The 24,401-nt window shown below is 52.4% G+C and overlaps 2 protein-coding genes across 3 annotated transcripts; both read right to left on the bottom strand.

Annotated features, from left to right (window-relative positions):
* Nucleotides 1-1,244: 1,244 nt before the first annotated feature.
* CPT1C (carnitine palmitoyltransferase 1C) lies at nucleotides 1,245-21,206 on the bottom strand. 2 transcript variants are annotated; one of them, XM_060131713.1, is made up of 20 exons: nucleotides 21,003-21,206; nucleotides 20,417-20,479; nucleotides 20,169-20,323; nucleotides 15,016-15,155; nucleotides 13,609-13,780; nucleotides 13,376-13,477; nucleotides 13,159-13,296; nucleotides 8,726-8,803; nucleotides 8,384-8,491; nucleotides 8,195-8,240; nucleotides 7,564-7,759; nucleotides 7,267-7,449; nucleotides 6,461-6,566; nucleotides 4,659-4,775; nucleotides 3,742-3,906; nucleotides 3,364-3,498; nucleotides 2,572-2,724; nucleotides 1,995-2,108; nucleotides 1,782-1,874; nucleotides 1,245-1,557 (listed from the first exon to the last, which is right to left on the bottom strand). In XM_060131713.1, exons 3-20 carry the CDS (start codon nucleotides 20,307-20,309, stop codon nucleotides 1,378-1,380), a joined length of 2,367 nt encoding a protein of 788 aa, XP_059987696.1. In that variant the 5' UTR covers nucleotides 20,310-20,323; nucleotides 20,417-20,479; nucleotides 21,003-21,206; the 3' UTR covers nucleotides 1,245-1,377. The 2 variants fall into 2 exon arrangements, with proteins under 2 accessions (XP_059987696.1, XP_059987695.1); XM_060131712.1 differs by having other exon boundaries at nucleotides 8,195-8,279.
* A 567-nt stretch (nucleotides 21,207-21,773) lies between these two features.
* ADM5 (adrenomedullin 5 (putative)) lies at nucleotides 21,774-23,790 on the bottom strand. Its single transcript, XM_060131732.1, has 2 exons — nucleotides 22,434-23,790; nucleotides 21,774-22,229 (listed from the first exon to the last, which is right to left on the bottom strand). The coding sequence occupies exons 1-2, from the start codon at nucleotides 22,502-22,504 to the stop codon at nucleotides 21,974-21,976; spliced, it is 327 nt and encodes a 108-aa protein (XP_059987715.1). The 5' UTR covers nucleotides 22,505-23,790; the 3' UTR covers nucleotides 21,774-21,973.
* Nucleotides 23,791-24,401: the final 611 nt, after the last annotated feature.

Consider the following 24,401-nt stretch of genomic DNA (forward strand, 5'->3'; position numbering starts at 1 on the left):
GCTGGAGTGGGGAGGTGTTCTTTATAATCAGCAAAGGAGGGAAAAGGCTGAGCAGTATTTTCACTCATTTAATTCTTTTTTTTTTTAAGCTCAATAACCTTGAATTTAACTTTTTTTTTTGCCCGCCCCCCCCCCCCACCGCCCAGCACAGCATGTGGCATCTTAGTTCCCCAACCAGGGATTGAACCCGTGCTCCCTGAAGTGGAAGTGCGGCGTCTTAACCACTGGACCACCAGGAAGCCCCCTCATTTAACTCTTTGTCATGGAATTTTTAGGCATCTACAAAAGTAGGACAATCTCTAACGAACATTGTAAATCAACTATATGTCAGTTTTCTAAAATGACAAAAGAAAAGTAAGATAATATGATGAACCATCCCCATCCCAATGACCTTTCCCCTAGTTTCACTACTTATCAACTCGTGGCCAGTCTGGTTTCATCAATGCCCCTGTGGTATGCAGAACAATGGTTCCCCCAAAGATGCCCACCTCCTAGTCCCTGGACCCTGTGCATGTGTTACGCTACATGGCAAAGGGGAATTAGGTCGCAGATGGAATTAAGGTTGCTAATCAGTTGGTTTTAAGATTAGGAGCTAATCCTGGATTATCTGGGTGGGCTCAGTCTAACTACGAGGGTCCTAAGGACCACAAGGGTCCTTAGAAGATGATGGCAGGAGTCAGTCACAGGAGGTATGACTAGAGGAGAAAGCCACAGAGGGATGCAGCAATGCTAGCTGTGAAGATGGAAGATGGGATCATAACCTAGGAATGTCGGCAGCCTCTAGAAGTAATAAGAATCCTGGGGGATTCATTTAGGAGATGTCAACCTTTAAGTTTAGGGTGGGCAGGGACTTCCCTGGTGGTCTAGTGGTTAAGACTCTGCACTTCCAATGCAAGGGGCGCAGGTTCGATCCCTCGTCGGGGAAGTAAGCACATGTCCTACAGCCTGGCCAAGAAAATATTAAAAAAAAAAAAAGTTTAGGGTGGGCAGTTGGTATTCCAACTGAGCTCATGAGAGCTCGTGGGGCTGTTTGACTGGGATGGGCTTCGAATGGTTGGGTTTGGTGCGACTAGAGCTGGAAATGCAGTAACTTGGGCAGGTGTTGGGGGTTATATCTGATATGGTGATTGTAACCGGGAATTCATGGTGGGGCCTGGAGATGGATGGGAACTTTTCTCCTCCTCTACCCTGACCCTCACCTCTCCCATCCCTGCCCAGCTCGAGAGCACGGCAGACACCACATCCCCAGCGCACACATCTTTATTAGACCGGATGTGGGATTCCCAAACCCAAACAGGCTGCTTCTGTCCTGCACCAGCGCAGCCATAGAGACCTTCCCCCTAGTTCCTGGGGAGACCAGCTCCCCTCTGGAAGGTGTCAAAAGTTAGTGGCTGTCGTGGGTGCCCTGGAGCCCCTGGTATGGCAGGGGAGAGAGTCACGGCTGTGCCCCGAGTCGTCCTCCCCTAACCCTCTGCGCTTAAGACGCTGCCCCTCCTGGAAAAGGGCGGCCACATCCAACAATGCATCCTCGATGTGCTGCCCCAGCCGGTGGGAGTCCTGGAAGGAGAGATGTGTCACGTCCAGGAGAAGCTGGGAGAGGAGCTCCCAGGGGCTGAGAAACAAGAGGTCTGGGGTCCCCGTTCCTGGGTCTGAGGGGTGAGGGGTTTGGGTATTAGGACTCCTGGATCATGGGATGGTCGGGAGATGGGAGTCTGCGCTCCTAGGAGAGCAGGGAAGTGGAAGTCCTGAGGGAGGAAGGGGCGGGGGTGGGTTAGTCTCACCGTTCTTGTGCTTGATTTTTTGCTGGAGATGTGGAAGGTGATCACATCATCCCCCATGAAGATGTAGGAAACACCATAACCATGGTCATCAGCCTTGACAGGGACAGAGTGAGGGCAACAACATAGCCCCCGGTCCCCCTCCCCACCCCCCACTAGGTAGGAGTGCGGATGCCCAGCCCCCTCCTCCCTCCCTCAGGGCCCAGGTCCACTCACAGGCCCGAATCCACCACCAGAGGAAACATAGTCGGGGTAACTGTGGACGTCGAACAGGTGGATTTGCTGAACAGGAATCTGGCTGGTGGCCAGCTGCCACTGCTCCGAGTGAACCTGAGGGACAGAAGTCGGTCACGTGTGCAATAAAGACAAACTGACCGGTAAGTCCGCGCCGCCTTGGCTGAACTGCCTATTTCCCTTAAATCTGTGCCGTTCTGCCCCTCCGCTTCCTGACGTCACCCCTCTGCTCTTCTCCCTTTTGACCACACCCCCTTTCCTTCTCCCAGAACCCGCCCTCTCTCCTTGTCCCCCCTCCCCCAACTACGCCCCTCTCCCTTTCAACCCCTGACCCCGCCCCTCTCCTCTCTGACCACGCCCCTCGCGTTTCTTTCCATAACCACGCCCCTCTTTCCTGGCCCCTTTTCCCTCTCCGCTCTCTCCCTTTCTTTCCCGGGTCTCCCTAACTCTCTCCTCTGTTGATACCTCCATTTTCCAACATCACCCTCCTTTCCCGGAAGTGCCCCCCTTCTCCAGTGGTTTGCCACTTCCCTCTTTAACCCTTTCCCTGCACCCCAACCTGGTCCAGGAAGGGAGACTGCAGGTGGAGGAATTGGGAGACGATGTAGAGAGCAAAGAGGTGGCGGTCGACCCCCTGTCCACTCATCGCTGCCTTCAGCAGAGCTTGGTGCTTGTCTACCGCCAAGCGGAACAGGGCGAGGCACTGTGGGTCCTGGGGTCCCCGGGGAGGTCACAGGTCATGGAAAGACAGGAAGTGGGCTTACTGCTGAGGCCTGTCACACCCCCCCGGCCTCAACCTAGCTTGCAACATCCCTGCAAGGCAGAGATATCAACTCTATTTTGCAGAAGGGAAACAGGCACAGAGAGGGGAAGTCATTTGCCCAGGGTCACACAGCAAGGCAGAATCAGGTGGATTCCCAGGGCTGTCTGACTCTAGGGCCCAAACTCCTTCCATTGAACCACAATACTTCGTAAGTTGGGGGGAGAGGGAACAGAGGTGCCTGGGGGGTTCTGAGCAGAGAGGTTATATAGGGAACATGAAGAATGGTACAAATGAAAGGCACAAGGTCACACAGAGGTTAAATAAAGAGACCTACATTGTGGAACCAGGGCTCGCTCTTGGGTGCTCCCCCAGTGCCCTCTGTGTGACCTCCATTAAAGCATGTATCACACTGTGCTGAACTACCTCTGTCTCCCCCCATCAGTGAGCTCCTTGAGGTCAGAGACCAGGCTTGGTTCCTCCCCTGTCCCATCACGGAGCTTGGACCTGAGAAGGTGCTCCTTAAAAGTTTGTAAATGTATGAACGAGTATGTGGAAATGACTGAAGCCTCAAACGAGGCCCACACCCACTGTCTTCTCTTTGTCCTCCATGGCTCTCACAAAGTTGCAGGCCTCCCTCGTGCAAGAACGCACCGTCTCTGTCCGCCCTTCCAGGAACAAGCGAGTCATGGTCGACTCATAAGTCAGGCAGAATTGACCCCTGTCCTGGGGACAAGGAGGAGAGGAGCCTGTCAGCTAGGCCCAGGAAGTCTTCACGGACTTGACCCCCCTCTGTCTGGACCTCCAGCTCCTCCTACCCATGGACATGTGATGGGGAGAGAGAAATCAAGATGGCGGACTCACCATGGCAATAACCAAGAAGTCATTAAAGGGGTCAATGCGGCGGGTCTTGGGGGCCCAGGTGAACTGAGGTCCTGAGAGGGGGTGGGGGTCGGGAACCCAACTGACCCGAAAGTAGGCCAGCTGCAAGGCCATCTGGATGAAGCTGTCTGAAGACAGGTGCCAGCGTTTGATGAAGCTCTTGCCGAAGTGGGAGAAGGGGAAGACGTGGCAGTCGATGTTTCCAGACAAGGTCTTGGCTCCCCTCAGGGCTAGAGAGATGGATAGATGGATCTGCCAGAGAAGGAGGAGGGAGGAATGGCCAGGGGTTACAGATAGGGGTAGGTCAGAGCTGGGAATGGGGCTGGAAGTGAGGGGAATGGAGTGAGGTTGGGGTGGAATATGGAAAAGGGGACAAAGAAGGGAGTGGAGCTGAAGGGCTAAAGATGGGGCTGGCAGTGAAGGTCAGGATAGGATTGGGGCTGGGGATAGGGATAGGATGGGGAATGGGGTTGAAAATGAGGACTGAATTGGAGCTGGGGATGGGGTTGGGACTGGGTATAGGATGGGATATGAGTTAGGGTTGGGTATGGGATGGGGTTAGGGTTGAGGATGGGGTTAGTGTTGGGTATGGGATGGGGCTAGGGTTGAGGATGGGGTTAGGGTTGGAGATGGAATTGAATTGAAGAATAGCGATGGAGTTGGGGATGGAGATGAGTTTGGTGTGGAGATGAAGTTGGGTTTGAGTGGGGATAGAACTAAGTTGACATCGGGGATGGAGACGGGATTGGGGTTGAGCGTGGGGCTGGGTGGTGGGAAGAGGGTTAGTATGGGGTGGGTTTGCATTTGGGGTTGTGGTTGGGATGGGGTTAGACTGAAGATAGGGTTGGGGTTTGAAGTTGGGGCTTTTGGGGGGATGGGGTGTGGGTTTGGTGTTGGGTTAGGGATGGGGTTGATTTTTCAGTTGAGATTGCAGTGGGGATGAGGTTAGAGTCAAAGCCAGAAATTTGGGGACTTGGAAGAGAGGCCTAGAAACCAGGCCTAACCTTGTCTGGAAGGTCCCAGTGCAGCCGCTGGGGCTGAGGCAGTGAGAGGTCAGGGTGCCCCTTGCAGTGACCATCTGCCGCGTAGCCCAGCTGAAAGCATTCTGTGGCCAGAGTGAACTGTGTACAAACGGAAGCTGTCAGAGTCCCTTCCTCCCTCTGGACCAAGGGACATCTAACCAGGGACCTCTTTTCTTAAGTCCCTTCTTAAGGGGGTCAGGGACAATCCTTGAGAAACAGAAACGTCTGATGGTCACAGGTGGGTTCTTGGGGTCATACTCATTGAGAGCAAGGCTAATACTAATACTCGGTGCTTACTGCCCTCGTACTTCTGACAGGCGGATAAGGAGCCACCAATGGCTGCCCCAGCCCTCCCAAGACAACCCCCGCCATGATCCTAGGACAGGAGAGAGAAAGCTGGGCATAGCATGGGCTTCTAGGGCTCAGCATTCCTTCTGATTGAGTGGTACCCATGCCCTACTGGTGGGTAAATGTTTTAAATCAGTCCTGATGGGGCACCTACTATGGGCCAGCCTCCCACTTAATTTCTCCCTAGAAAGAAGGGATTAAGATCCCCATTTTGACATTAGAATTAAAGGAGGAGAAGAACCTCTCACTTTATGCCTTAGAGTTTCCATTTCTCTTTATCTTACTCTATGTGACATCTCTTTGTTCAAAGTCAATATGCAGAGATGACAGATGACAGGCAGTGTCTTGAGGGTCTGAGGTTAAATTGAATTGAGAGTGTCATTTACCAATATAATCAAAGGCAAATTCCCATTTTATAAACAATAAACAGGCACAGAAGACTCAGTGCTTACCTGGGGCTGCTCTCAAGATCTGGAAGCAACCTCCCTTCCCCTCATACATGCCTAATCCGCACCCTGGATCCCAGCTAACCCCTCATGCAGCACCACGGAAGACTGGGAAACTGGTGGGGTGCAGACACCACCCCTTATGATTTAGGTACTAAGTGAAACAGAGAAAAGAGAGATGCTAAGGTTCTCAGGACTGGAGTGGAGCTTAAAGATAAAAGAAAATCCAACCTTTTCACCTGATGAAGCAGAAACTGAGGCTCAGAGGAGGGGAGTAACTTGCTGAAGGTCACACAGCAAACCAGAGCTGGGAGATAGGTCTGACCCAGTGCGAGTATGATACGGTTGGTCACACTCTGGTCTCAGAGCATTCTGGATTCTTATTCTCGCTCTGTGACTCTGGGCAAATCACTTCCCTTCTCTGAGCCCCACATGCCCATTCATCAAAGAAAGGTCATAGGGACTTCCCTGGTGGTCCAGTGGTTAGGACTCGGCGCTTTCACTGCTGGGGCCCGGGTTCGATCCCTGATTGCGGAACTCAGATCCCACAAGCCTTGTGGCACGGCCCCCCAAAAAAAAAGGAGAGAGAGGGCTTCCCTGGTGGCGCAGTGGTTGAGAATCCGCCTGCCGATGCAGGGGACACGGGTTCGTGCCCTGGTCCGGGAAGATCCCACATGCCGTGGAGCGGCTGGGCCCGTGACCTGTGGCCGCTGAGCCTGCGCGTCCGGAGCCTGTGCTCCGCAACGGGAGAGGCCACAACAGTGAGAGGCCCGCGTATCACAAAAAAAAAAAAAAAGAGAGAGAGAGAGAGAAAGAAAGGTCATAATCCCAGACACCCTTTTTTGCTGCGGGGCGACCCTGGTCTGGTCTCTGCCTCTCTCTGAGCCTCCGTTTTTCCTCTGACCTTAAGGCGCTGGAGAAGAAGGTCTTTGGAGATGGGCAGGGGGTGGGGGGGGCAGCCCGCAGGGTGGGGCCGGCCAGCTGCCATACCTCCCACATGTGTCCTGAGATGGGGCAGTCAGCCCACGAGTGCTCCACGCTGAGGCCCAACTTCCCGTTGGAGAAGACGATTAAGGAGAAGGATTTGTCAAACCAGCTGCGGGGGGAGAGTTCAGAGTATTCACCAAAGAGGCCAGGAGGGACGTCGGGGGGCTCTCTGTGAGAACTCAGGGGGTTTCCGTGGGGAGATCTAGGAATCAGGGCTGGGGTCCTGGTATGGGGAGCTCTAAGAAGGTGGAGGTACTGATGGTCTCTGAGATGTGTCTCAGGTTTGGAGAGTTCAGGGCTTTTGAAAGAATGTGATTAAAAAAGTTCAGGGTTTACGGATGCTGAGAGCTTAGGCGGACTCTCCCAGGAGCCTCAGAACTCAGAGTGGTGCCTGGTGGGCATCAAGGAAGTTGTCTGAGGATCTCTACGTAGGCGGGGTCCCAGGTGTGAGGTCCTGGGTTTGGGGTGCCTGCATTAAGGTCTGAGGATTCCATAGTTTGCAGTTCTGAGTCTGAGGTCCCCAGGCTTGGGGTCTAGCTGCAGGTCTCTGGGTCTAGGGATCCCAGGTTTGGCATTTGTTAATCCTCATATCTGGGGTCACTGGGTCTGAGAGTCTGAGTCTGGAGTCCCAGGTCTAGAGTTTCTCAAGGTCTGAGGGTCCAGGTCAGGGGTTTGGTGGTCCTTAGATCTGTGGTTCTGGATCTGGGGTCCCAGGTCTAGCGGTTATCTGCTTCAGAGGTCCCCAGGTCTCAATGCATTGGGTCTGGGGTCACAAGTGGGGTGGGGTTCAAATCCCCAGGCTGACTCACCGGTCGTGGCCCCTACCGGCCAGCAGGGCGTGGGCATAGGCGTCTAAGGAAGCTGCGGGGTCCTCCCTGGTGAGCCCCGCGGGCTCAGAGTCGAGTGATACAAAGAAAGCAGCCCCTTCGACGGCCTCCAGGGCCTCCTGGGCCTGGGTCTTCAGGGACCTCCGCACCTGGGCCCACATGTCCCTGTCGGGGGAGTGCCTGAGTTCCGGCTGACTCTCTACCCTGCCCAGCCTCCACCCAGCCTGCAACCTCAAGATGCTGGCTGGGCCTCCGGGCCCCCAGATCTGTGACCCTCACCTTGGAGCAGCGGTCAAGGCCGCCAGATGCTCCTCGTGGGGGCAGGCAGGAGAGGGGTCGTCCAGGATTCGCTGGAACTGCTGCTCCAGGGCCCGCGGGGAAAGCAGGCCGCTTTGGGTGTGGGTCCCCACGCGGAAGAATCGGCCCCGGTGGAAGACAGCCACGTGTCTGCTGTCACGGAGGTGGCGGATGTGGTCTAGGGGTGATACATTATAAGAATAACGTGCTCTGTGATGACCTAGATGGGTGGGATGGGGGCGGGGGTCCAAGAGGAAGGGGATATATGTATACATATAGCTGATTCACTTTATTGTACAGTAGAAACTAACACAACATTGTAAAGCAGTTATACCCCCCCCAAAAAAAGAATAACGACCTTTATTAGGCACTTTACCAAGTGGCTTGCACTGTCTGACACACTCCTTTAATCCTCACCACCCTAGGTACCCTTATTACCCCATTTTAGAGAAGAGGAAACTGAAACTCAGAGAAGGTAATAGTTTGCCCAAGGTCACACAGCTTGGGAGTTACAGAGTTGGTATTTGAACCCAGGCAGGCTAGCTCCAGAGAGCGTGCTCTTAGCCACTACACTGTTCTGCCTCTATCAGTGAGGAGGGGAGAGGGGGCTCACCTTTGTGGACCCCGGGAATTCGCGTGGTGTTGAATATCTTCTCATACTGGGCAGAGCACAAGGGCCGCATTCCCATCAGCAAAGTCTGCAGGAGGTCATGGGCCCATGAACTGCTTCCCAGGACCCATGTGGCCTCATGGTCTCAGGACCACAGCCTCTGTCCCCAGCCCGCGGGGGCAGCCCTCTTACCGGCAGGATCTCCTGTCGGTTCAGGCGGTGGCGGTACAGGAGGAGGGCGTGGACAGCGTTCCCAGCACGGGCAGCCTGCACGGGAGTGGGCGTGACATACAGGAAGTCCTGCGGGCCGGTCCAGGGGATAGCAAAACGCCTGGGGTCAGGTTTGCCTCTGATGGGGGCACTGACCCCAAACACAGGTCTTGATCCCAACAGAGGCAGGATGGTGAAATCCAGATTGTGATTGAGGTCACTGACCCTAAACCCCACATTCTACCCAGACACCCCAACCCTAGACCCCAGGAACTATGAACCCCATCCCCGGCCCGGTGCCTAACCTCCTTCTCCCCTTCTCACCATCATATAATAGTTGCTATTCACCATCAGTGAGTTCCGGGAGCGCAGGTACACAAATTCTTCCCACCAGTCACTGACCTAGGAGTGGGGCAGAGAGACACAAAGCTGCGGTGGCTAGGGTCAAGGTACGGGGGGTGAGTGGGGGAGGGGAGCCCCCCAAGACTTTGCTATGTCAAATAGGGAGGGTGGAACTCAATGAAGGAGGCATCAAGATCAATAACTAGCAATAACCTAGAAGTCCATCGATGGGGGATCAGTTAGCTAAACCATGTAACCCTCGTGTTATGGAACACTTCACAGCTGTTAAAAATAAGTTACATCTGGGCTTCCCTGGTGGCGCAGTGGTTAAGAATCCGCCTGCCAATGCAGGGGACACAAGTTCGAGCCCTGGTCCGGGAAGATCCCACATGCCACAGAGCAACTAAGCCCATGTGCCACAACTACTGAGCCTGCACTCTAGAGCCTGTGAGCCACAACTACTGAGCCCGCGTGCCACAACTACTGAAGCACACGCGCCTAGAGCCCATGCTCTGCAACAAGAGAAGCCACCGCAATGAGAAGCCCGCGCACCGCAACAAAGAGTAGCCCCCGCTCACAGCAACTAGAGAAAGCCCGTGTGCAGCAACGAAGACCCAACGCAGCCAAAAATAAATAAATTAATTTTTTAAAAAGTTACATCTACACTACTGACAGAGAATGAGCACCAAGACAGGCTGCAGAGTGAAAAAGGCTAGGCACACAACAAGATATATGAAACTATCCCATTTTATTTAAAAAAATACTACTAAGGCCCAACCTGTTCACCAAGTGGATGAATAGACAACCAAAATGTGGTCTATCCATATGATGGAATGTTAATATAGAAAGGAATGAAGTTCTAAGTCTTTGGGGCCACAATGAAAACATTATGCTAAGTGAAATGACTCAGGCACAAAAGGACAAATAGTGTATGATTCCATTTCTATGAAAAATCTAAAATAAGCCAATTCAGAGAGACAAAGTAGAACAGAGGTTACCTGGGGCTTTGGGGAAGTGAGAATAGGAAGATTTTGCTTAGTGGACACAGAGTTTCTGTTTGGGATGATGAAAAAGTTCTAGAGAGAGATAGTAGTGATGGTTACACAACACTGTGACTGTACTTAGTACCACTGAATTGTACACTGAAAAATGGTTACAGTGACAAATTTTATATTATGTATATTTTATTTTATTTTTTTTGCGGTACACGGGCCACTCACTGTTGTGGCCTCTCCCGTTGCGGAGCACAGGCTCCGGATGCGCAGGCTCAGCGGCCATGACTCACGGGCCTAGTTGCTCCGCGGCATGTGGGATCTTCCCGGACCGGGGCACGAACCCATGTCCCCTGCCTCGGCAGGTGGACTCTCAACCACTGCGCCACCAGGGAAGCCCAATATATTATGTATATTTTAATCACAATTAAAATTATATATGATATTTGTTTTATATATAATATTAAATATTAATGTGTTATGATATATAACATATTACTAAATACTTTAAAATTATATGTTATAAATAAAAATTATATACTTAAATATATGTATATATCTCCCTGGGTATAAATATATGTATATATACACTCAGAAAAGACTCTGACCAAAGTGTTTCTCACAGGCGATGGTGGGAGAAACAAGAATTAAAGGGAGGTAGTCAGAGAGGACTTGAATGTTTTCTAGATGTTTTTCTTTCTTCTATGTCATAGAATTGCGTAGAATCTATGAAGACATACATGTTTGCTTGCGTCTTAAAGTTCATGGCATCCTACATTTCCTTACACTTAGACTAGGCAGGATGTAGTTGTCATTCCCTGGAAATGTGCAACATCTTCTGGAAAAATCCATAAGTTTCCAGCAAACGGTAGAAAAGTTCGATATATTGACCTAGCCAGGGGTTATCTGGTTATATGCATACATAAAACTTCATTAAGCTGTACATGTAAGATTTGTGTATTTTACAATACTATATGTATAATATTGTGGAATTCCCCGGCTGCCCAGTGGTTAGGACTCTGCACTTCCACTGCAGGGGGCATGGGTTCAATCCCTGGTCGGGAACTAAGATCCTGCATGCCCCTGTGGCCTGGCCAAAAATAAATAAATAAATAATTTGTAACATTATATGCATATCATGTACCATTTTTTTCAAAGAAAAGCCTCACCAGCATCAAAGCTTGCTAAAGTCTATGACTCAGAAGAAAATCCTAGAGATCATTGTGGAGCAAGATTTTAACTTCCAGGAACCCAACTGTTGGGGTGGGAGGTCGGGGAGGGGTGGGGCGGTAGGGGCGTTGGGGAGGTGGCAATGAATCAGAAAATCTCCAAAGCAAAAAAAAAAAAAAAAAAAGAAAAAAGAAAATCTCCAAAGCAAAGCAAAAATTAAAGGCCACTTTAGTGCACTGCACCAATGGCTTTAGGTACATCATAGGATCTTTCAGGAAATGCTGCATTGTCAAGGTTCTTACTGTGTTCCTGACAACACAGAGGATGAAGCTGTGCAGAAAGTAGGAAGATACGGACAAGTCTGAGTCAAAAAGCAATTGAGAAGAGATGGATTCTGAGCGTGAAAGTCTTAGGGATGCTTAAGCCAATTTATTACAATTTACATTTCCGTTTTTCTGAGCTTGCTTGGGAGTGATAGTTGATACAAATCTATGTCTAAGTAAGTCTGAGCTGTTTTAACGTATACAGTTGATTCTTATTACTCGCGGTTGTTATGTCCTGTAAAGTGGCAGTGAACGCTGATTAGCGAACACTGAGCCATTGTTCCAAGGGGAAATCAGGGTCAGGTTCCTTCCAGCCCTGTTCCATCTCAGCTGGGAACGTGCACATCAGGCAAGCCAAAATTTTTGCCATCCTGCGCATGTCCGTGAATGACTATGAAAGTGCCATGAATACTGATTTGGGGTTACAAATACATTTTAGCAAGTCAGCAAATCTGCAAATACAGAATGCATGAATAATGAGGATCGACCTATATAATAAGTGATAAGAAAGCACTGTGTTAGACTTTAGTTATTTTCCCTTAGTTGTCCATAAGATAATGGTGTATGTTATAACTGGCAGTGCCTTAGAGGTACAATGAAATATATATAATATGGTGTGTATATACATTATTTATATATAATAAACAACACATATTTATATAATTTTTATATTATATAATTGCTATATTATTTATATGTGTATATATATATATATTTTTAAGAGCAGAATCTGGTCCAAGAGCATGAAGGGAAAAAAAAAAACCCTTAAAACTAAGGCTTGTTGGGCTTCCCTGGTGGCACAGTTGTTAAGAATCCTCCTGCCAATGGAGGGGACACGGGTTCGAGCCCTGGTCTGGAAAGATCCCACATACCGCTGAGCAACTGGGCCCGTGTGCCACAACTACTGAGCCTGCGTTCTACAGCCTGCGAGCCACAACTACTGAGCCTGCATGACACAACTACTGAAGCCTGCGCGCCTAGAGCCCGTGCTCCACAACAGGAGAAACCACCGCAGTGAGAAGCCCGCGCACCTCAACGAAGAGTAGCCCCTGCTGGCCGCAACTAGAGAAAGCCGTGCACAGCAACAAAGAACCAAAGCAGCCAAAAATAAATAAATTTATGAAAAAAAACCCACTAAGGCTTGCATAAAAAGAATGAAATATTGCCATTTGCACAACATGGATGGACTTAGAGATTATCATACTAAGTGAAGTAAGTCAAAGAAAGACAAATATTATATGGTATCACTTATATGTGAAATCTAAAAAAGTGATACATCTGTCTCTTCTTCCTACCTCCACCTCATCACATGCTGCCTGACAGATACTTGTGGCTTCCTACGGAATGGGAGGCCTGGAAGCCGCTTACAGGGTGACTCGCTTACTGGTTCTATGCCTCGGTTTCCCAAGGATCTCAACTCAGAGTGCGTTCTAGGGCTCTAGCTCCTGAAATCATAGTAGAAGCCCGTTTGGCGTCTTTGCCCAGACAGGCGAGAGGAAACAAGAACTGAGGGCGGGGCTTAGAGACTCGGCAGGCCAGAGGAGGGGCTGAAATGTTGGAAGGGGCCCGGAATTCTGGTTTAAATATTGGAGGGTTGGGGGCGGAGCTCTGGATGTGGGCGGACCCTGGAGGCGGAGCTTAGATTATTGAAGAGCCGGGCTCAGAATGCGGGATGGGGGGACGGGGCTCAAAAACGTTGGCACAGGATGGACGGGTTCCAGAATATGGGAGAGGAGGGAGGAGCTCAGAATATTGGATCCATCTGGGGCTGGGTTTAAAATATTGGAGCGTGGGGGCGGGGCTCAGAATGTTCTCACGTCTGGAGTGAAGCTCCAATCTCCGCTGGGCCTGGGGGTTGTGGGCGGGGCGAAAAACTGGCAGGGTTAGGAGGGCCGGCTCAGAACCTTTGCCTACAGGATGCTGTACTCACGTAATTGGACGCCCACCAGGACTTGAGCTGAAGGTACCACTGCAGCAGTGACGCCTGCAGCCTCAGGAATTCCCGTGCTAGGGCCGCGGTCCAGTCGAAGTCCTCGTCGGAGAGGACGGGTCGGACAGACTCCAGATACTGAGGGGCGAGGGGAAGACGGCAGGTCACACCCCACTGCTCAGCAGCCTCCCGCCCCATCCCCGGGTACCTGGCCCACCTTGCGCACGGTGTCCTGCACGGAGGGCACAGGCTGACGCGGCAGGGAGCGTTGGTAACTGAAGAGCCTTGGGTGGCGGCCGGAGAAGATGCGAACCAGGGCCTGGCGGAAAATTAGTGGTTCATTAAACTCCTCACTGCAGCCCAGCAGCCAGGTGTTGGGGGTAGCGGGGTGGCAACCCACAGAGAGAACGGGGCAGAGAGAGTTTGAGCAGGGCTCTGCCCCTCGCATACCAGCCAGGTCTTGGTGCGTGAGGACGTGGCTCCGTGGGGTTGGAGGAGCCAGCCGTGGTAGGACAGAAGCAGCCTCAGGGCCACATGAAGCGTGAAGATCAGAGCTCCCCACAGACACGAAGCAAACAGCGCGGCCGCCAGGACCCCCCGAAGCCTGTGATGCTGTCCACCCCTGGGGTGGGGGGGGTAGAGAAAAAGAGTATAGGCCTGGGTCTCCTGGCCTCAGAACACCCCTCGCCTCCAGCCCCACCCAGCGCCTGCCGTTCCTAACACTCTGACTCTGATCTTTTAGCTGTTGGAGGAATATCCTGTAGCATTAGAGTTGGTCAGAAAAAGTCCAGTTTCCTCATTTGTGAAGTGCTAGGTGTGATTTTTTTCTCGGTACACCCACCATCTCCTCCCAGGACTGCGGAGACACCAAGCTTCTAAAATCACTTCCCTGGAAACTGGCAGGTGCTTAATAAGTAAGAGCTGGTATTTCTAGTGAAATATACCAGATCAAATTACACTGTAAGGCAGTGGTTCTCAATGTGTGGCCGGTGGACCAGCAGCATCAGGACCACCTGGGAGCTTGTTAGAAATGCAAATTTCTGGGCCCCAGGATCTCCATCTCTTGGCGTTCAGGCTAGCAATCAGTGTTGTAACAAGCCTTCCAGGTGACTTCAATACAAACTCAAGTTCAGGAAATGCTGGTCTAAAGATACAGTAAATCAACATGTTTGCAAAGTTGCAATCAGACAGGCTGTGAGCAAATCCCACCTGGAGGACTCGGGGCAAGCCACTTCCCCTCTGTGGGTAAATCTAGCCTTCCTAGAAATTTCTATGTCTGATCCTGGATCTGCCCTTTGAGGCCGTCTGCACAAAGTTTGAACCTTCTTCCCCAGGAGGACTAATCCAAGAGTTAGAACCTGCCACTTCACCCACATCTGGTTTCCAAACCTTCCCCAACAACTATAGTAATTCAACCACTCCTATTTAATAACCTCCTAGTAATGTACTGAATATTCCACATGCATGATTTTGTTTAATTACTCCAACCACCCTAAGAAGCAATTATTATTATTCCCACATTACAGGTGAAGACCCTGACACCAAGAATGGTGAGGTCTCTTGCCCAAGACTACACAACTGTAGATTAGCAGAGTTCATACTTCCATTAGTATATGTAACCATAACTGGATATTGTCTACTTTGCCACCATCCCCCTTAGCAAGAAGCAGCCAGGATGGAAAATGTACAGAGACAAGAGAGGAAATCACCTCCTTTTACTTGAGTCTGTACCTTTATCTGACCCCAAGTAAGTCTCAAGGGTTACTTTTCTTTAAGGGGCATACATGCTGATAGAGAAACTTACTGGGTGGAGGGAAAGGGATTAGGAGGTTACTGGGCTGAAGTGGGAGACCTCACCAGTCTGGCAGCAACTCTTTGATTTTCTCCATCAGTCCTAAGGAAGGATCCAGCTGGAGGAACCAGGCAAGCTGGATTGCACTGAAGAGGAACAGCCAGCTGAGGGGGCTAGCAGGGAACACACCTGTGAGAAAATCGTTCTGCGGAGAGGAAAGGGCACCTATTCAATCAATTATCCCATCTGCTCAGCACCATTCTTAGATGTTGATTCAGCACTGAGCTGGGTGTACCAGACGCCGTGGGGAACAGACACATCTGGGTCTTGCCCCCAGGGAGGTCAGACCAGAATGAAGTGAGTACTAATGGCGATAGGATAGGGCAGGTTGCTCAGCCTGAAGGAGTCAGGGAGGGCTTCCTGGAGGAGAGGTTACTCCCAGGCAGGACCCCGAAGGTGAAACTGTCAAAAAAGCAAACTGGTATCTCCTATACAGCAGGGTCCAGAGCTCAGGGGCTGGCCATGGGATGACTGAGGAATGAATCAAAGTGTTGGGTAACTAATCAGACTCCCAGGGAAGCATGCTAGAGTTGACTAACATTTCCTTTTAAATTTTTATTTATTTATTTATTTATTTATTTTGGGCTGCGTTGGGTCTTTGTTGCTGCCTGCGGGCTTTCTCTAGTTGCGGCGAGCGGGGGCTACTCTTCGTTGTGGTGCGCGGGCTTCTCATTGTGGTGGCTTCTCTTGCTGAGGAGTACGGGCTCTAGGCGCGCGGGCTTCAGTAGCTGTGGCACGTGGGCTCTAGAGCGCAGACTCAGTAGTTGTGGCTCACGGGCTTAGTTGCTCCACGGCACGTGGGATCTTCCTGGGCCAGGGCTCGAACCCGTGTCCCCTGCATTGGCAGGCGGATCCTTAACCACTGCGCCACCAGGGAAGCCCCAAGAGTTGACTAACATTTAATGAGCACTTACTACATGCCAGGTGCCATTTGCGAGGCTTAACTCTTTAATTAACTCCCAACAACCCCGTGAAGTAGGTACTAAGATGTTCTCTTTTTACAAAAGAAAACACGTAGGTTCAAAGTCACACAGAGAGCATGGTTAAGCCGGGATAAGAGCTGCTGTTGGTTTTGGTATCACCACCAGGGCTCAAGAAACCACTCCCTCTCCTCTTCCCACATTTTAATAACCAAGAAGGCCTCAGAGATCATGGTTTAGACCTTGGGCTCTGGAGTCCCCACCCTCTGCGTTCAGATCTCTGCTCTGTCACTATCTAGTAGAGTGACCGCAAGCAAGTGACTTTACCTCTCTGTCTCAGTTTCCTCATCTGTAGAATGGGAACAATCCCCGTACTTGGCTCATAGGGCTGTCACAAGGGCTGGATGAGGAAATATTCCACAAATGCTTACTGCAGTCCAACAACAGTGACAAGACAGCAAGATTCCTGCTCTCATGGGGGATAGAGACAATACCTACATAAGTAAAGGCTTTAGTGAAGTGGGTCGGATGACGAGAGGTGCTACGGAGAAAAACAAAGCAGAGGGCTCGGGGTGGGGGGAGCAGAATGGTAAATTGCATAGCTCATAGCCAGGCACACTGTAGGTGCTCAGTAATTATTATGATGATCCCCTCTGTTGCTAAGCTACTTCTCACTGGAGATGTAGTTACTTGGCAGTCTCCCTTTGGCTTGGCAGGAAAAGGTTACTGGCAAATGTGGTTATTTTTGTTGTTTAATTTTCTTTTTAAAAGAAATTTTCAGTTCTTCTATCTAGGGCTCTGTATTGCCATAGAACAGGGGCATCCTAATAACAGGAAATGTCTCCATAGCACTTCCCAAGTACAAGGAGCGTCATTAAATTATCTCGTTCCCCTGCCACTCAGTAAGATAGAAATTATTATTATCTTCATCATACGGGTGAGGAAACTGAGGAGATAGGAAGTTTGAAGTACTCCTCGAAGGCCACATGGCCAGGAAGTGGTGGAGGTAGGATTTGAACCCAGGTTCCCTGGCTCCAGGGTCCACTGTCAATCACTTAAACCATCCGGGATGCCTTGTGACCCTAATGCACCAGGATGAACCACAAGGTACCGAACTCTGAAGTCTGCCGTATCTCAGAATTTCATATTCATTTGGAAATGATTTCAGATGACACTCAAATCTCCTGCCAATGAACCACCCACTAAGTGCCGGATGCCGTGCCATATGCTTGGCCCAAGTGACCCACTGCACATAATTCACAACAGCTCTTTTGGCATAGATATTGAGATCCATTCTAGAAAAGCACCCCAGGATGGTGGGGCCTCAGCATGGACTCCAGAGCCAGACTGCTAATTCTAGCTCTGCCTCTACTTCTGCATCTTAGCAGCTGTGTGACCTGGGAAAAGTGAAAGCACCTCTCTGGGCTTCCGTAAAATGGGACTAATGATAGGCTTACCTTAGAAGGCCCTAATGGGACTTCCCTGGCAGTCCAGAGGTTAAGACTCCATGCTTCCACTGCAGGGAGCGCGGGTTCGATCCCTGGTTGGGGAACTAAGACCCCACGAGCCGCGCGGCACAGCCAAAAACAAAAAGCCCTGATGAGGACCAGATGAGCAACAGAGTCAGAGGGCTTGGTTGGTACTGAGCCTGAGACACATTACTACCTAGTTTGATTTTAGAAATGAGAAAGCAGAAGCTCAGAGAAGTTACTAACATGCTGGAGGCTACACAGCACTTATGTGGCATGTAAGACAAGAATCGCGATGCTGGAGTGGTCACTTCTGTGAGCCAGGCCTTCTGCTAAGACAACTAATGCTTACAACAATCCCTTGAGGCAGGGACTGTCAAGGTTCCCATTTTTTAAGTGAAGAAAGTAAGGTTCAGGGCTTCCCTGGTGGGGCAGTGGTTAAGAATCCGCCTGCCAATGCAGGGGGCACGGGTTTGAGCCCTGGTCCAGGAAGATCCCACATGCCGCAGAGCAACTAAGACCGTGCGCCACAACTACTGAGCCTGCGTGCCACAACTACTGAAGCCCGCATGCCTAGAGCCCGTGCTCCGCAACAAGAAAAGCCACCAAAATAAGCCCATGCACTGCAATGAAGAGTAGCCCCTGCTCACCGCAACTAGAGAAAGCCCGCACGCAACAACAAAGACCCAACGCAACCAAAAATAAATAAATAAAATAAATAAATTTTTAAAAAAGAAAAGAAAGGTTTAGCAATGAGTCTATGGAATTACAGCTCTGGCATTGCTGATGGCACAGCCCCCATCTTGGGACCAAGTTCCAGGAGCTACGGCTTCAGGGTGGTTCCTGGGGTCCCAGACTGGAGAGGAAGGATGTGAGAGCTCCACGTGACCATCAGGGAGAGAGGCAGCTATGTGACAGAAAGGCAAGAGTTGTCATTATTACAATTATCAATTAATACTAATAGGAGGATCTGGTGGGGGCCATTTGCAACAGGTGACATGAGTCAGAAAAGAGCTTCAGAGGTGACTCAGATACAGGGGTGACAGTCAAAATATTCGACACAGCAACACCAGTCCAAATCCGTCTATAAGCATAGAAATCAGAACAGTGGTTGCCCCGCAGTGAGGGTGAGGTAGGGAGTGCTGGCTGGAAAGGAGCTCGAAGGAACATCCTAGAATGATGGCAGTGCTGTCTTGATGGGGAGTTGGTTACACAGGTATTATACAGGTTACAAAGATATTACAAAATTCAAGGACTGTACACTTAAAAACAATCTGTGCATTTTTCTGTATATAATTAGATCTTAGTTTAAATGTCTATTTATGTGTATATATATAAATGTGTGTATTTAACCACAGGTTAACATTTTAGCTGCTGGGTTGGCCTGAGGTGCAGGGGGTCCCAGGGGCTGGGTCTCTCTGGGAGTTTGGGTTAGTGGCTATTTATTCACTGGAGCAGATACATCTCTATTTTAATAACCATTTTAACAGCCAATATGGCCACAGAAGTGTGATCCACCCTGCTCAAATGTCTCGGCTTCCAGAGATCCTCCTGGGCTGCCCCCTGGTTTTATTATAACACCTCCATGCTCCCTCTTCCCTGCCTGCTTTATCTTCCTCCATAGCACGTCACCACCTAAAATACTCTATGGTTTGCTTGTTTATCTTCTTTATTGCCTTCTCCTCCAGCTTGATCAAGAGCTCCAGGAGGGCAGATCTGTCCGTCTTGCTCCCTGCCGTGTCCCCAGTGCTCCAAACAGTGCCAGGCCCTTAACAGATGCTCCACAGATTTTCGGTAAATGACGAACAATATTATAATCTAAAGCTAACACTTACTCAGCACTTGCCACGGGCCAAGCACCTGGCTCAGTGCTTACATGAACTCAAAACTGTCCTGTGAGGGAGGTGCTACCATCACTCCTGTTTCACACGTGGGGAACCTGAGTCTCAGAGCAACGCGCTTGCCCAAGGCCACACAGCTAGTCAGTGGCAGAGCCAGGATTCAAACTCAGTCCTGGCAGACCCCATAGGTGTTCAAGACCTGTGTTCACAGAAAGAGGGTGTGACCAGCAGGGAGACTCCATACGTAGATGGTGCCAGAGTTCTAGAACCAGGGAGTCTCGGGCTGACCTGGGTGGGCCCTGGGTAGATGTGGGCATTCTAGGGCAAGGAGTTTGTCTTTTCCAGAGCTGGGGCAGCAGGGTTTGTGGTGATGGGTAACTAGACGATACAGACAGTGGAGGTTCACATCTCAGAACGGTAGGGAGGGTGTGCCACATATTGGAGAGGGTACTGGAGGTTCACAGCAGGGGCAAGGAGGGGCCTCTCAGACCCAGTGGGTAAGGACTATGGCAAAGGGAGGCCTTCAGGATTGGGGTGTGGGCTACCCAAGATGTTGATCAAGCCATGGGGTTCTGGAATCGGAAGCACCTCGTTTAGAGGTAGAGATGAAAGGGAACGGTAAGGGGACTGAGTTCTAGAAAGTGGAGTGAAAGTTGTGTTTGTGGGTGTGGGGAGAGTGGGAAGGGCTTCCAGGAAGTGGGTACAAGAGGTAAAGGGCAGTTCCCAGTAGGTGAGGTTGAGGATCCCGGAAGTGAGCCATAGAGAACCCGGAAATGGCTTTAAGGGGTCCTGAAGAGACACCAAAATTCCCAGAAGGGGTGACAGGATCCCAGAAGTGGGACCACCAGGATGCCGGAAGGGAGCCTCAGGCATCCCGGAAGCAGGTAACTGGATTCCCGGAAGGAAACCAAGCCGCAGCCCTCCTCACCCAGAAACGGGACAGATGCCTTTTCCAAGAGCGCAGTCCGGAGAGGTAGATCTCCTGCAACATCGGGGCACTGAGCTCCACTTCTCCCGCGTCCGAAGTCAGCGAGGGTCGGAAGCCCACGGCCTGGTGCGCTTCAGCCATGTCACGCTACAGCCCTGGGAGGAGGACAGAGGGTCATTCTCCAGACCCCCAGCCCCTTCTCCGCAGACCCAGGGACATAGGACGCCAGCTCACCCTTCCCTAACCACCTGAGGGGTCTTGAGGGTCCTGGCCGAAGACTCCGGTATCGGGAGGACTTCAGTTGGGGACCTCTGCGAACACACAGAAAGGCAGGAGGGATAATTTGCGGGATAATAGCCCTTTTGCGGCTATTCTGAGAACATGGTGCGGGGACAGTGCCCCCCCCCGCAAGGGCCTTTCAAGATTCGGGGTTCGGGGCGGGAAACCGGTCCAGGGTGAGTTGCGGGATCTCGGGAAAAACATTAGTCCTAAACCCATTTGAAACGAACACCTGCCGGACGTTGGCATTGTCCACTCCATTTCCGCTTCCCATTCCAAGGCTGGGGCTGGGGGGTGGGAGTGAGGAGGGATTTGGGTGGGGGTTCTCTATAAATTCATACGCTCTGGGGTAGCCCAGCGTGCCCTCCCCCCGCCCCCGGGCTGAAGGGGATGCGGGGGGAAGCACCCTACTGCGCATGCCTCGCGGGCAGGGATGCTGAGGCTGAGAGCAGAGGCGAGCGTCGAGGACAAGTGATGGAGAGGCCCGCACTCCCAACCCAAGACACAATCCTCCAGCCCCCGCAGAAGCTCGGGCCCCTCCAGTCCGGCACTTACCACGCTGAGTCAGGGGTCCGCCGATCGGATCCTGGAGACCAAGCCCGAGTACACCCCCCCGACCCCCGATTTAGAGCGCCGGACTCAAGCCTCCCACTTGCATATACCCAATCCCAGTGACTGTGAGTCCAAGACTTGGTCGATGGGCCTCCGGAGCACCTGTCCGCCTCCAACTATCCAACATCCAGGAACCCGGATTTCTGTCTAACGGGTGCCTCGCCGGGTATTCAAGTCCCAGGTTTTAACCCCGCCCCCTTCCAATCTTCTATCCCCGCCCCCTTCCAATCCCCGCGCTCAGTTCCCGCCCCCTTCGAATCCCAGCGTCCAATCCCCTCCTTCCGTTCGATTCCCAGCCCACAGACTCCTACCCGCCTGATTCTCCACCATTGGGCCTCCCCCGTTCTACGCAGCACTTCTCCTCCGAACCCGTTTCTTCGGCTCTCCAGTCCACTCTTTGTCTCTCTTCTTTCTCTTTGAGGAAGGAAGCTCAGCTTGGAACTCACAGCCCACGCGCGTGGGAGCCAGAGTGAATCTCAGCCCTACCACCCAGGAGAGGGGGGAGGACTGCTTTGGGGTCAGGTCGGCCCACCAAAACCACCCACGGAAGATGCAGCTGCAGGGATTAAGTTGGCGTGGAGGTGCTACAGCAGATTGGATTCAAGTTAGTCAGAGGGACTTCCGTGAAGGGAAAAGTGCGTGGGTAAAGGTGAGGGGCTCAGGGACCGAGCTCAGATTGGGAGGCCAGAATGGGCACAGACAAGCAGAGACTGAAACATGGAACTCTCGTTTTATTCAGCTCTGGACGTTAATATTCTTTGTCCATGCTGGGTCCGGTGTGCACGTGGTCCAGCCCAGTCGCTGCCTGGGGAGAGCCCAGGAGGTGGAGTTAGGGGAAAAGAAACTTGGGGTCACGGTCCCGATACACAGATGGGTAGACTGAAGCCAGCGGACTAGCAGAGATGTGCCCAACATCACCCAGAGAGCCGGGCACTGCGCTGGCCTCCTTGCCTCAGGCTGGGGTCCTGGAGACGCAGCAGGAGTCTGGCCGCGCGCCGCCGGCGGCGCCCATAGCTGTGGGGATCCTGAGGCTCGCGGCCCGCCTTCCCTGAGAGCTCCTTGGTGGAGGCAGAGCGGAGCCAGTATATGATCTCTGGCAGGCGGTGCGTCTGGCACGTGCCCAGTGAACAGAGGTGCCTGTGCTGCTGGGAGACCTGGCGCTGGGGCCGCCTGGGGATGGAGCGTGAGAGAAAAGCGGGTTCAAACAATCCACTCGAGAAATGGAGACCTGTGGGCGACCCAGAACTCCGAGATTGGCGGGCGCGTTTCCTGATCAACTTCCGATTCCACCGAAGCGGAAAACCGCCTAGAGAGGTCGCACGCCCCTCGCGGTCTCCCTCCGGCTGTGTCCCCGCTGACACCGGCGTTTCTCACCTGCCCGCGGAGTCCGGGTCCCCCAGGGTGGAGGAGGCGAGGAGCAACAGCAGGAGGATGTGGGCGGTCATCGTGGGGGTGGGGCGGGCGGGGTCCGAGAAACCGGTGGGTGAAGCGGCTCCTCTGGGCTGCTGCCCCACCCCCTTCCCGGGCCTGGAAAATGCCCCCTGAGCGCCTGCTTCAGTGCGAGGAATCCGGGCGTCCCCACTTCTCAGGCCGAGAAAACGGAGGCCAAGAGCCACACCACGCCAGAAGGGCAGGATTAGGATCCGGACACCCACCTCCCGCACCGCGGCCACGGAGCCCTCACGGGTCCCGCCGAGGTGCTATCTACGCCCCTGGGAAGCCTCGGGAGACGCGACCCCTTTAAGGCGGAGAGAGGAGGGGCGGGGCAGCCGACACCTGCAAGTGACGTCGCAGCTTCTGGATTCCAGGAAAGGGGTGGGGGCGGAGAAGCGCTAGGCTATTTAGATGCGAACTCACCCACATCTCTGTCAGGGACCAGACTAGCGTTAAGTCTCAGGGGACAGGCGACTTCCAGAGAGGGGGCTGGGCAATGTGGGACATTGGCAATTGGGACAGGTGGCAAAGACAGCCAACTGAAGTTGTAGAGTCTGAGCCCTAACACCCTCCTGGTAGAAGAGGAATAGGTGTAGACGGGTGTGGGGTGCAGGCAGGCCTAGAGCTCCAGCTGTACTGAAGCAGGTGTAGGAGGGCCATGGAAAGAAAAGCCTGGGATTCCGTCTCCGGTGATCCAGGTCGTGTGGACAGAGACCTGGGGGACCAGCTACTCGAGAAAGGAAGGGCAGGCACATGTAGACACCATGTCAGCAGCAGGGGCTGAAAAGACAGCCCCTGGGGAGTTGTGAAGCAGGGTAGTGGAGCCTCAATGTGCATCTCTGTAAAGTGTGGCAGAGGGTGGGAACCCCCCGGAGCTCCGAGCCAGGATGGGGGAGGTAGCAGGCACCCACCCCCACAAAGAACTCTATCCCCGGACTTCCCTGGTGGTGCAGTGGTTAAGAGTCCGCCTGCCAATGCAGGGGACACAGGTTCGAGCCCTGGTCCCCTGGTCTGGAAAGATCCCACATGCAGCGGAGCAACTAAGCCCATGAGCCAGAACTATTAAGCCTGCGCTCTAGAGCCCGTGAGCCACAACTACTGAGCCCGTGTGCCACAACTACTGAAGCCCGCGTGCCTAGAGCCCATGCTCCGCAACAAGGGAAGCCACCACAAAGCCCGCGCACCACAACGAAGAGTAACCCCCACTCAGCACAACTAGAGAAAGCCTGCGCTCAGCAACAAAGACCCAATGCACACAAAAATAAATAAATAAAAGAACTCTATCCCCCTCCATCACCCCCCCCGACTCAAGTTTCCCCAGATGGAGAGGGCAGGGCAGTAGTCACTGCCAGTCAGCCCTGGTTTGGCCTTGGAGGGTCCTGGACAGGAAAGAACAGCCAAAGAGGAACAATGTGTGTGATGGGGGAAGGCGGGAGAGAGAGCTTTCTGGGGAACTTAAGGGCCCAGCTGTGCCGGGAACCCACACCCCAGCCCTCGCCCAGCCCAGCAGGGCAGCTGGGAGCAGAAGTCTGGCCCAGTGGGGACAAGAGGGACCAGGGCCTCAGGAGGCCCGAGAGGGAGGTGGGGGGAACAGACCCCGAGAGCCAGTGGAGAAGGCCCTGCGAGTGACCTGAGGGCAGAGGTGGGCCAAAGACTTGAGAGCAGGGCTGTGGAACCCCAGAGACGGCCGGGGGTGGGGTGGAGGTGTAGTAAGACCAAGAGACACAGAAGTGGTGACAGAGACCGGCAGCCACCAGCAGGCGCTGTCCCCACGCTCCGGGTGCCTGGCATCTCAGCACCTAAGGACGGAACCCCAACCCCACTTCGCCCCCAGGAAGCTGAGCCATCCCAGCTGAGGATTTATTGGCGTAAATGCAACCATATAAAAACATAAGTTATGAAAAACAC

The sequence above is a fragment of the Lagenorhynchus albirostris genome, chromosome 19, assembly GCF_949774975.1.
Source record: "Lagenorhynchus albirostris chromosome 19, mLagAlb1.1, whole genome shotgun sequence".
Taxonomy (NCBI): Eukaryota; Metazoa; Chordata; class Mammalia; order Artiodactyla; family Delphinidae; genus Lagenorhynchus; species Lagenorhynchus albirostris.

Bases quoted from the DNA above. Each gene is read 5' to 3' on its own strand.
- CPT1C (XM_060131712.1), bottom strand. From the start codon at position 20,309: ATGGCTGAAGCGCACCAGGCCGTGGGCTTCCGACCCTCGCTGACTTCG. The intron at 13,478-13,608 runs GTATGCGAGGGG...ATTTTCCGCCAG, and splicing joins CACGCACCAAGACCTGGCTG to GCCCTGGTTCGCATCTTCTC. The intron at 1,875-1,994 runs GTGAGTGGACCT...GTCCCTGTCAAG, and splicing joins CTGGTGGTGGATTCGGGCCT to GCTGATGACCATGGTTATGG.
- ADM5 (XM_060131732.1), bottom strand. From the start codon at position 22,504: ATGACCGCCCACATCCTCCTGCTGTTGCTCCTCGCCTCCTCCACCCTG. The intron at 22,230-22,433 runs GTGAGAAACGCC...CTCCATCCCCAG, and splicing joins GACCCGGACTCCGCGGGCAG to GCGGCCCCAGCGCCAGGTCT.